This window comes from Falco rusticolus, chromosome 18, assembly GCF_015220075.1.
Source record: "Falco rusticolus isolate bFalRus1 chromosome 18, bFalRus1.pri, whole genome shotgun sequence".
NCBI lineage: Eukaryota > Metazoa > Chordata > Aves > Falconiformes > Falconidae > Falco > Falco rusticolus.
This window is the reverse complement of record NC_051204.1, coordinates 886,384-898,776: the sequence shown is the minus strand read 5'-3', so window position 1 is coordinate 898,776 and position 12,393 is coordinate 886,384. Positions and strand designations below refer to the sequence as shown.

The 12,393-nt window shown below is 44.8% G+C and overlaps 1 protein-coding gene across 2 annotated transcripts in view; it reads left to right on the top strand.

The window, feature by feature from the left end:
- MAP3K3 (mitogen-activated protein kinase kinase kinase 3) overlaps nt 1-12,393 on the top strand; it is a 40,975-nt gene that overhangs the window by 22,822 nt on the left and 5,760 nt on the right. The window contains exons 8-16 of one of the 2 annotated variants that reach the window (XM_037411104.1): nt 1,052-1,185; nt 1,867-1,928; nt 3,511-3,578; nt 3,798-3,890; nt 4,708-4,899; nt 6,548-6,696; nt 8,488-8,619; nt 9,312-9,441; nt 11,046-11,223. In XM_037411104.1, the coding sequence (XP_037267001.1) occupies nt 1,052-1,185; nt 1,867-1,928; nt 3,511-3,578; nt 3,798-3,890; nt 4,708-4,899; nt 6,548-6,696; nt 8,488-8,619; nt 9,312-9,441; nt 11,046-11,223 (1,138 nt within the window). Of the gene's footprint in view, nt 1-1,051; nt 1,186-1,866; nt 1,941-3,510; nt 3,579-3,797; nt 3,891-4,707; nt 4,900-6,547; nt 6,697-8,487; nt 8,620-9,311; nt 9,442-11,045; nt 11,224-12,393 lie in introns of both variants that reach the window. The other variant, XM_037411103.1, reaches the window with a different exon arrangement.

Here is a 12,393-nt window from a genome sequence, read left to right as displayed (position 1 = left end):
TGTCCTGTCGCTTGTTACCTGGGAGCAGAGACCCCCCCCTGCCTACAGCCCCCTGCCAGGCGGCTGCAGTGAGCAACCAGCCCCCCCAGCCTCCCCCTCTCCAGGCTGAGCGACCCCCATTCCCGAAGCTGCTGCTCCTCAGCCCCAGCCCCGTGTCCCGTCCCTGGACACGCTCCAGCCTGTCTGTGTCCCTCTGGGAGTGAGGGGCCCACAGCTGACCCCCGGGTGCAAGGGGCGGCCACACCAGCCCCGAGCACAGGGGGACGGTCCCTGCCCTGTCCTGCTGGCCACGCTACTTTGGATACAAGCCAGGATGCTGTTGGCCTTCTTGGCCACCTGGGCGCACTGGGGGCTCATGTTCAGCCGGCTGTCAGCCAGCACCCCCAGGTCCTATTCCACGCGGCAGCTTTCCAGCCGCTCTGCCCCACGCCCGTAGCGTTGCGTGGGGCTGTTCTGACCCAAGTGCAGGACCTGGCACTTCTTGTTGGACCTCATACAGTTGGCCTCAGCCCATCTGTCCAGCCTGCCCAGATCCCCCTGCAGAGCCCTCCTGCCCTCCAGCAGGTGAACAGTCCCACCCAGCTTGGTGTCACCTGCAGACTTACTGAGGGTGCACTCAGTCCCCTCACTCAGGTCATCAGTAAACATTTTCCCATCCTTTGGCCCCAAAACATGCTCTCTGTCCATCTAGCTGTCTCATTTAATTAACAGAAATTGCAGAATTGACTTCCATGTGTTTTCAGCCAAACTGGTCATTCGGTTTTATTTTTCATGCAGTAAAACAGAAATTTTGGGATTATTTACAAAGGTAACAGTGCTCCCATGTGACGTTGAAATTGCTGACTGTCAGTATAATTAGCTCAGCTAATGATGACTAGCAGGAATAGTACTGTCAGTCAAGGTAAATGATGCTAGTGGAGTCAAACTGACTATCAAGACAAGACTGGTTGCCCTGACAAGTATTTTGTTTAGCATTTTATTTTGTGTACATGCGTGTGCAGTCTCATCTCAGTGAGCATAAATATCAGAAATGTCCTTCTTTCTGGCCCAGGTTCCCAGAACACAGGCCGAAGTTCACCACCTCCTGGGTACGTTCCAGAGAGGCAGCAGCGCATTGCTCGGCAGGGTTCCTACACCAGCATAAACAGCGAAGGCGAATTCATCCCAGAAACCAATGAACAGTGTGTAAGTATGAACATTAGGAATGAAAAGTGTAAGTCCAGCTGTTAAGGAGCCTCTCTGCTGCTCTCTGGGCCCTCTTTTTCACTCCTAAATATTCACTAGCTGTAATTGCATCAGCACCTGCTAGTACTGCTTTGTTCATTTAAACTAGGCTTCAAACTGGCTTGTAGATGTGCGAGTTCAAAGCCTTTGTTGGACTGCCAGAAGCAGTTGCCATGTGTATTCTCTCTCCGCCACTGAATGAGCAGTTTTGCTGTTGTTATATGCTCAGCTTTCCTATTGCCAGGTTTGTCTGACCCTCTCGTGTTTGAAACTGTGCTCTCCATTCAAAAAAGTGGGAAGCAAGGCCAAAGGGCGACTTGCAGGTGGAGGCAGCAATGCAGTAGCACCGGTAGAGACTCTGTCCCTGAAGGCAGTTGCGATCAAAATGCAGCACTAGGCTGACTTAAACTTCGATTTTCACAGCAGAGTCCTTCGACACCTAAAGCAATGTCTCAAATTTGGCATGTCCTTAAGAATTTCTGTGGGAGATAAAGGAAAAATGTCCTTTCTAAACAGCTTCAGACTCCCCTTTTCATCAAGACATCATCCAGGCAAGGTGTTGTGGACTCTGATCCTCGTGCACAGCCTCTTTTAGGCATTAGACTGAATTGATATTGCCATGTGGTTTCTTCTGTGTTGCAGATGCTGGACCCTCTAAGCAGTGCTGAAAACTCGGTGTCAGGAAGCTGTCAGTCCTTGGACAGGTCAGCAGACAGGTACAAATGTACAAGCTGGTGGAAACTTAAGTGCTCAAATGGAAATGCCAGTTGTACTTTGGCAGAAGTTTGTTTTCCATCTCATAAATTTTCTTGGAGAGAAATAAGAACTTATTTCCTACCTGTATCCCAATATATTTCTTAGAGAGCGTTAACTGTGTCTTAAGGCTGTTTTATTTTCTGGCAAACCCATATACCAACAAACTGGTGCTTCAGCTCCTCTATGTTACAAATACAATGTTCTGAAGCATGCCTCTGTTTGGAGCCTAGGCTCCAAGAACATCTGACTGCAGGGTATTTAAATCTCTTTTAGACAAGGCTCTACTTGTTCATTTGAAAAAAAACCCCAAACTATTCTAAGGTTACAAAAATACATCATTACACTAGATTCCGATCTCCTGCAAGATATATCAATTCCAAAGGTAAAGGGGGGGGGGGGGGGGGGGCTTCCTTTGATGAAGCATTTGTCGTAGTCTGATGCTCTTCTTCCTCTTCTTTGCTGTTGGTGTTGCTTGAGGTCTTGGTGGGTGGCTGTTGTAGGTCCCGTTAACCTGAATAGCCAGTATGGCTTCCCAGCACCCGTAATACGGGACTGAGCAGGCTTTTAAGTCTGAGATTCTTCCAAGCTGATTCATGTAGGCAGTGTATGCTTTTGTGTCAAGCTCTGAAGGTTTGGTTTGTTAGCCAGTCACTTCCTCCACTTTATGGAGTCACAAGGAAGCACTTAAGAGTTAACCTATGTGTATGCATGCATATGTTCGTTTATTGGGGCAGGGGGGCATTGCTCATTTGTTATGTCTTTCTCTCCCCTTTTCCTGCCCTAAGTGGCAGGGGGAAAAGCCTTCCTGATTATTCCTTGTAAGAGTGGGAATCATCTGGGGAAGCTGCTGTTCTTTTTGTAGTAGGAAAGGAGTCTCGTTTGGGAGTCTGAAAGCTGTATCAGGCTTACTCCATTTACACTGGTTAACAAAAAAAGTGCGAATAACGTGGCTTTGGCACAGATTCAGTTTGTGTAATTTCTTAAGAGATGTTAAAGCCAAATAAGGGGCCGTACTTAGGCTTGCTTGAGGAGTCGTCCTGCTTATTGGGGAGAAACACAGGGGTTGTAAGCTATGTGTGTGTTCAGGCTCATCTGCTACTGGTAGAGAGGAAAGTGCACAGAGCTTTCATGAGAGGAACTTACCCCTGATGGTACATCACTGGGGCAGCAGTCCCCCTTCTCTACTGCCCTGCAAGCAGTACCCTGGTCTGCTCTTCCTCTTAGCCTTAGTTTTGACCTTCTACTTCATGTGTCTGAAGGAAGCGCTGGGTTTTACGCCACACACTGGGGAACCGCTGAATAAATGACACTGCCTGAAGAGGAAGGATGACTGCCGACACTGGGAAGTGGTCTGCTTAGCTGGGTCTTAGCCTGACTTTAGCTTTGCAGATGTAGTGTGAAATTATTGCAGGGACACAGATTTAAGAATCATCATTACTGATGTGCAACTATATTAGCTTGTATTTGAAGTCCTTGTAGCTTTCACTGTAGTAGATAGCAAAACTTATTCTTGCCTTCTTTCTTTAATAGTCCTTCTTTTCGGAAGTCACGGATGTCAAGGGCACAAAGCTTTCCTGATAATAGACAGGAGTTCTCAGGTATGTCAATGTCCAGTATAAAGATTATTTGATCCAGACATTTTCTGCTGTTTGCTGGCTACCCTCCATGGATGCTGAGATTGTATAAATGTAAGGACTGGGAATATGCTGATTGAAAAGCTATGAAGTTATTTATTACCTCTTCCTAAAAACCCTGCTGTTGCAGGAAAACTCAGTCATTAGAACATACTCTTTTTCTCTCTTTGCATCTCATTCCAGACCGTGAGAATCAGATCTATGACAAAGCGGGGAAAGGTGGGACCTACCCGCGGCGCTACAATGTCTCCATGCAGCACAAAGACTACAATGATGGTGAGTTGTTTTCAGGCTTGAAAAAGAGGGTGAGGCAATGGCAACCTCTATGGGCGAGTGTAATTCCTAGTTGAAGAGTCTAGAAGTGCCCCGGTCCTTGCAGTTAATGCTGGAGTTAATGCTGCCATGCACGATGCCACATTTTCATAGCAACCCACAATGGCTGTTTGTAATTCTTTGTTTACTTTGTCCTTTCTGGGGATATCCAAGCTGATGAGTGACTGTTAGGGTTGAGCGGTGGACATAGTTATTAGCCTTGGTCATAGATAGTGGGTTCCTACCTCGGGGATTCATTATGCTTTGCTAATTTGCAATGCAAACTTGCTTGTGGGTTTTTCAAATATACCAGTGTCTTAAAAGAATCATATCTCTGCTCGTCAGATGGTTTTATGCAAATTAATTTCTCAAAGTTTCATAAGAGGTGCAAGTTGTCATTATCTCTGTTTATGGTTTTTAATTGCAAGCCCAGGCGTGTTATCTAGGAAGTCATTCTGTGTAGTTGTTAACAAGCCTCGGAGCTTGTGTGGTAGCCTGTAAACTACATTTTTGCTTTGGAAGGCAAGTTTAGATCTTGCAGGGCATTACAAAGTGTTCTCTCCCGTCTGCTTTGGGAATGATCCAAAGCTTCACTGAGCTCAAGCAGCATCAGCCCTGAACTGTTACATTTTTGCATCTTTTCTGTTTGGCAGTAGATTCTACTCCACAGGAACAGACGAGAACATGGGGGTTTTTTTCTCCCTTCTCCTTATTGCTCAACCTCCAGCCGTTACCTTCCACTTACACACATGTTATTTAAAAATTTTACTTTTTTTGCCAGGCCGGAGGACATTTCCCCGGATACGGCGTCACCAAGGGAATCTTTTCACCTTGGTCCCTTCAAGTCGTTCCTTAAGCACCAATGGAGAAAACCTGGGCCTGGCGTTGCAGTACCTGGACCCCCGGGGGCGCCTGCGGAGTGCCGACAGTGAAAATGCCCTTGGTGTGCAGGAGAGGAACATCCCCACCAAATGTAAGCAGTCACCCTTGATGCAAAGGGGGTAACAGCCTCCTGGGGTTATGAACAAGAAAGGGTTTCAGAGAGAAACTCCAGACCCGATATATTACCATAACTTGATTTTTAACAAGCCATGCAAACCCACGTAATTAGCGTGGCTGTGTTTTGAGACCAGCCTGTCTCAACCTATAAGACAGGTCCTCTTCTTCTTCTAAGAATATGTAGCCTTACACTGGGAGCTGGCCTTTCTTTCAGAAAACATTGGGAATTCAGCTAAGGAGTAAGAAAAAACCTGTAAGTTGATCGGATCTAGATGATCTACAGGGTTCTTAAAACAGTCAGACAAGCTTGTTTATTTTCTTGATACATTAACGTTTATAGTCAGGCTTGTGGATTACAGTTATTTTGCTAGTTAAGGGCTGTATATATTTCACTTGTTCCTAAGTAGAAAGATTTATTTCTGTGTTAATAGCATCTCTGAGTTGTTTTCTGGGCATCTTTGTATTATAAAAAAAAAAGAAATGGAACATAAATCGTTACTGATTAACTTCAGATATCCCATACAGTAATTTCAGGATCAAAATGAAGACGTTAATGCAGCAGAGTAAGCAACACATAAAAACACTGACTGGCAGTAAATCTGATTAAATTAGACATGGCAAAGCTAATCTCTTAGCTCTTGTGTATTTTCATACTGTCCAGATGGCTGGTTCCTGTCTTTGTTTTAGAGTTTCTTGTTAGATGCAGCATAATTGGATGCATTGCACTGCATGAGTCTAGTGCCGTTTTCAAAGTTAGAGCTAAAGTGCTGGTCTTTAATGTGCTGTGGTATTAAGTGCAGTCTGGAAAATTGGGCTCAGGTGTTAATCTTTGGGTCAGGAGACCGCTGCTTCTGCAATGCGCTTGTCACTGCAGTAGAACAATGAGAACTCATAATTCCCTGCCGACATAACCTCCTGCTGGGGTACTGGAGATGGCTGCTTTAGCTGGTTCTCGTGTATATTTTTAGGAGTCTGATTGTTCAGCAGGTAAAGATACCCACACTGTGCTTACTTTACGGCCCCTACCTTATCACTGTCTAGTGGGGAATTATGACTTCTAATTTTTCTGCTGTAGACGTAGCCTTGCAGTGAAATCCTTCCCACAGGAGCAGGAACCCCACACTAACCAATGGTTGGCAAAGAGCTCAGAAGTAATGCCCTTCAGGTTGTCCCAGAAGCTTAACAGTCATTCCCAGCTGGGTGGCATTGCTTTAGGAAGGCTGATCCAGCTCTTCTTCATGTAGTAACTACAGATTAAGGGTTGGAAGATACTATTTAATTGCTATGCAGTCTCTTAAGATAGTGATGTTGTAGAATCCACCGTGCTGGTGGAATGAAATTTCATCAACCTCATTGAATAACTTGACTCTAGTATATCTTTGCAAAATGTTTCATGGTTTCATTTTAATGGGACACCAGTCAGCAGGTCGTGAGAGTCTGAATGGCTGGATTGTGTTCAGAGTTCTCTCACTAACTCCCTTATACTGGGAGAGTGCCTCGTGTCTGTTTCTTCAGCTGCAAAATACCTGTTTCAATCCCAATGTGGTGATTGATCTTTGAAAAGATTACTGGTATCTTTAAATAGTATAATGAACAGAGAATTTATTACTGTTCTTTTTTAGCTCCAAGTGCTCCAATAAACTGGCGACGAGGAAAACTGCTGGGCCAGGGTGCCTTTGGTCGTGTGTATTTGTGCTATGATGTGGACACGGGCAGAGAGCTTGCAGCTAAGCAGGTCCAGTTTGATCCAGAGAGTCCTGAAACAAGCAAGGTAATTCTCACCACAGCTTCTAAAATTCTGTAAGGTCCTGTAATGTGCCTGTATCTGTCTGTCCTCAAAAGCTGGCATCTTACGTAGTTTATGCTAGGGTTTCAAGTCATGTGGAGAGGAATAGGAGTCATTTAAAAATTACTTTTCCGTATTATTAACTTCAGCCTAAACTAAAATCCATTTTCTGGCTTCATTTTTGGCTCTCCCTTCTCAGCTTTTTGGTTTGCTGCCAGGTTACTTGAGGAATACTAGACTGCCCTGTGTTCCTGGTTAGACATGGATGTGAATGAAACTAAACCCAGAAAGAGCAGGACTTTTTTCTTTCTTAAACAAAAGAAGCTGCATGCATTTGCAAAACCCACTTTCTGGGGGTTTATGGTAGGCCCTGTATCGAGTGTATTAATTACCGATTTCTGCTTCTAAATTCTCCCTGTCCTCAAACAAACTGAAGCGTGGGTGTGTAAGTTAATCAAGAGCAGCGATGTGATAACACATTAGAATCAGTGGAGGTGGGAAGGGGCACCTGGAAATTGTAGGATAGCGCACAACTCCCTGCACAGTGGATGCAGCTGGAATGGCTGTTAGGTTCTTTCTAGTGTTCTAACAATGTACCAATTTCCCAAAATTGAACAAAATCACTTTGAGCTGGAATAACCAATCCATGAAGATGTTATTCTGATTTTATAATGGGATATTGATGCCAAGATAAGTCCTAACTTGGTAAGTTCTAAATTATACCATGCCTCTGTTGTAAATCAGACAGTAACTCTGAGCCAAGGAAGAATAGGCTAGAATGTATTTTGAAGGCACTAAACTCCAAACCTTAAAATATCAGTTGGCCCAATCAGGCAGCTTTCTCTGGTTCCATGCATCTCTGCAGCAGCTGGGTTTGCTCCTCAGGACCTGCATCCTCCCAAAGTGAGAGAAGTGAACCTGGCACCTTCCCGTGGCAGGAATGGAGAGAGTTAAGTGGGACTAATCTGGGGGAAAACATCATTCCTTTTTCCATAAATCCTTGTGCTCCAGTACCTTTGATGTTCATCCTGTTCATTCGCTGGATTCAGCAGGAACCTGATACTTTTCCTGGGCAACAAACATCTCTGATTCAGTCTGAAATTGTTGGATAGCCTTTTTGCCTTTGCGCTATGATACCCTGTTGTCTGTGGCAAGCGTAAAGCAGAGAATCAGTTTCATGTGCATAGCTGCAGACTCTTTGAAGTAAATAAAGAGAGGAATCCATTTACTAAGGTTGATTCAAGTAAAATCATCAGTGTGATTCAGAACCGGACTGGGTGAAGTTTAGGAACTCTTTTAACACCTGTCATCTTGCTCTGTAATGGGTTGACATTCCTACAGAAAGATTCCTATCAGTTCTGTAACCATATTCAGAGCTGTTTCCTAATTGAAATTAATGCTCACGGCCCTCGGCTTAGTGGTGACAAGGAAGGTTATGTCTGTGCTGCACGTGATGAATGCTTTCAACCACCTTGGCTAAAGCTACTCAGCTGCCAGAATCGAGACGAGAAACGAAGTTTTTCTGGTACTAAATCCATGTACGATAGTGCCTGTCTTCAAACTGTCAAAGCACCAATACTTACCCGCTTATTATGCAGTAAGATCAATGTGAAGCACTGGTAATGTTTGCCTTTTCCAAGAAGTAGATGAACCGATGCCATGGATTAGACTTCTTCAGTGTAGTAGTGGTCTCATCCTGCCAGTGACAAGGAGAAATTTATTAGGATGGAATATTTCCTGGGGCCGGAACCTTATTTTCTCCTTCAACATCCATAGGAAGTGAGTGCCCTGGAGTGTGAAATTCAGCTGCTGAAGAATCTCCAGCACGAGCGTATTGTTCAGTATTATGGCTGCTTACGGGATCGAGCAGAGAAGACCTTAACAATCTTCATGGAGTACATGCCAGGGGTAAGAGCTGACACAAGCAGCGTAGTCACAGCTCATAGTGAGATGGGTGGGTTTGTTAGTTGGTTTAGTAATTGCTGTGATTACTCTTAACTACATAATCCACCTTATACCCACTTAGGTATGCCTTTTTCTTATACTGGGTTATAATGCCACCACTTCCTTTTATCTATGCCCAAATCATGTCTTCAAGTTTTTTCCTTAAGTGTCTTGTACTTGAAATACATTACCTTCCTTTGTCACTAAAGCCAGTTCTTTTCTTCAGTCTAGATTTGTTCTACGAAAGTACTTCACAGGACTTGGGCCAACTTGTAAATCAGGCTGGCTGAATTAGTGGAGTCGTATAGTACAGCAAACTAGACTAAAACTGACCCTGCAAAAAGGGAGACTTTGACCCAGATCAGTCTGCTAAACTATTTTATTGCTTGTCTTCACAAACGGTTGTACCAGCGCGGCTCAAGGATGGAGGAAGCAGACAGAACCTTCTTAAGCCATTTTTGCTGTAAAGCGTGTCCTTGCTTTTATTAAAAGGGGCTTCTTAGGGCGAGATGCTCCGAGAGCCTCACAAAAAGGCTTTAGAAGGGGCCAGAATTCATTACTCTGACACGGTCACAGCTCGTGGGAATTGAATGGAGACTGCAAGATTTGTGGTTTGGCATTTGTTTGCCGAACCCTTCTGTTTGCTTTTGGTGCAGGGATCAGTGAAAGACCAGCTGAAGGCATATGGTGCTCTCACGGAAAATGTAACCCGGAAATACACTCGCCAGATTCTCGAGGGAGTCTCGTACCTTCACAGCAACATGATTGTGCACAGGGACATAAAGGGTAAGATCAGCTGGTGATTCATGTGTATACCACGTGCTAAAGGAACCCTGAAAAAAGAAACTGAGTGTTAAGAATTCAGTGGCCTGGCTGGGGTTTCTGAACATTGCATTGCTCAGTTACCCCTTTTTGGTCACAAGTCCATGTGCAGGGCTTAGGGAAGGTCATGTTCTGGGCCGGGTAAGGGAAGTTGGGCTGTTCTCTCTGCAGGACCTGAGAGTGTGGCAGTTGGTTATAGTAAGAAAAACTGGAAGCCTCTAATTGTTAGGAACACTCCTGTAACTCCTCATCTCTCTCTCACCACAGCAGAATGAGGCTGAGTTGACACCTGACTGCAGCTCCCTGTCTAAGGCACATGCATTTCCCTGTGGACTCCCTTCTGATTTCCTCTCTGCTTGGCCAAAGTACCATTTTTCAGGTGGTAGGCATGCCAAACGCAGTAAGAGCTCCATGCCTGCTCTTGACAATCCTGCTTACCTCAGGCTCTCATGACTGCCCTGCCTCCTCTGTGTAGGAAACCTACAATCTTCCATGTAAAGCCTCTGTGATCAGTTCTTAATCTTCCTCTTCCCGATATAACCCCATGGAGCCAGCCAGTCTCCTTAAGAGTTAATGTCAACAGATGGGCAGACACCACACAAATTTTTCTGTGCTCTAAAGGAACCAGGAAAAATAGGCTCTTGTTCCTGCCTATAAATCTTCATTACGTCCCCTCTAGGCTGGCAAAGGGAAATGAGCTGCTGATTCTTGAATAACACCTTGTATACTGCTCATGTGGTGCTCTACCAAACGATTTCCTACCTGGTGAGTTATTCACTGGTTTGCACCCATCTAAGCCAAACTGTTTTAACTTGCCTACAGGGTGCTGGATGGACAGACTTGTTATTCTGAATTCGGCTTCTCCAGTGGGGAAGTGAAGCGATAAACCTATTTCCCAGCACAGGTGCATTTTATTTGAGGGCAGGAGGATCTCACATAGGCACATACCAGATAAAGGCAACACAAGGGTTCTTGATCTTATTGTGGCTTTGGAGGAAGAATTGTTTTTGGTGTCTAAGCCTTACTTTGTGTCCACATACAAGCTAAGCTCTTAAGTCTGCTTTTTTCCCCTGGTGCTTCATGTTCAGGACCTCTGACCAAGAAAAGTGGAGATTGACTTGTTTATTGTAGGAGTTCAGAGTAGTTTAATTAGCTACATCTGTTACCCAGCTGACCAGAAAGCAATAGCTATACTCACCAAAGCAGCATCCCAATAAAATCCTTTTCTGCATAGCCTAAGCCATTGGCCTGGGGGCCCTGCATAGGCTGGCTGAGCTGTTTACAGGCAGTGTAACAATGATGGTGCTGACTCAGCTCTCATTTCCCTTCCCCCTCCACTTCCTTGTGTTTTTCCCCTGAAGTTTTTCCCATTTGCAGCCATTAGCAATTGGCTTGTCTACAGCCTGAATTAAAGAAATTATGTTTAGCAGGTCACCTGAGGCTTAATGGGGAAAAAGCCATACCATGAGCATGGGTATTTCTGGGTTGGATATCAGCTCTGTAGGCTGCGGATCCAACAGCTGGATTGCATGAAAACAGCTGTCTCCGTTCTTTGTTTTTTTGTCCAGGAGCCAATATTCTCCGTGACTCTGCTGGGAATGTGAAGCTTGGGGACTTTGGGGCCAGCAAACGGCTGCAGACAATCTGTATGTCTGGAACAGGCATCCGCTCTGTCACTGGCACACCATATTGGATGAGCCCAGAGGTGATCAGCGGAGAAGGCTATGGAAGGAAAGCGGACGTATGGTGAGGCTTTAACTTTCTGCCTGTAGATCAAGTTACAGCTTTTCTGGAGCAAGATAAGACATAGACATTCTGTTGTCCATACATCTAAATTCAGATTTTGTCTGGATCAAAAGTTTCCAGCAAACTGAAGTAGTTGATTTGAACTGAAGATGTGACCTGCTGCAGCCTGTGCTTTGCGATGCCAACACACAACTGCTTGTGTAGTTTTTCAGGAATAATTTCCACTTGTTCCTCCCTCAAACTGATAGCTAATTTTCAGTTTTCTGACCGGTGTGAGGTTTCCATCCCTCTTATATCCCTTTTAAGAAAGACCGAAGGTTATTTACAAAGAGCCCGTTCATTTATGATAAAATGAGAGGTATGCTAATAACAGACTGGAAATGAACAGAATTTGAGCTTTAAAGGACAGATGCCCAAACCTGGGGTAACACAAAAGATAGAAGTCAGATCAGCAGTGATCTGAAGTATGCATGCATGCAAACTGTAACCATGCTATTATTGGCATAGCTAAGAAACAGCCGCTACTGAAAGGAAAGAGCAGAATGGTCCTATGTCAATATGTTAGTTTGGGGGGCCTTAAAAAGGTGAGATTATAAAACTAAACTGAGCGACAGCCAGAAAAAGTATGTTTGTCTCCCCACAGCAAAGCAAAGCCTATGTTGTTCCCTGTACAAGCAGCGAGTGGAAACGGAGCTGAAATGTCTCGCATGCAAAGGGTTAAGTTCTGCAGGCTCTCCCAGTTGGGATGCTGGGGGAGAGACTGGAGCAAGTGCCCTTCCCCCTGGGTTGATGCATTTGTGGATTTCCTCTTGGTGCTGACATCGGTCCATTCCCATCAAAGAGACGCAGCCGTTGGCTGGGTTCCAGTTCCTACAATCCCAATCATTATTTAGGGGGGTCAGAATTTTCCAGTGCAGCATTAGTCCCAGGGTGGATGCGTATGGCCACGAGGCTCAAAGACGTAACAAATCTAGCCACCTGGCTTTCCGCCACTGCTGCAGGCCCCTCTCCAATTTTCTTTTTCCTAAATAGCAGAATATGTGAGCTATTTGTTATTGCTGGAGTGACTTGACATGAAAAACATTCCTGCTGTTTGCTGAATATCTTAAAGAAACCGGATCTGCTTAAACGGTATAAATCAGTCTAAACAATAATATATCCCTGCTTGCT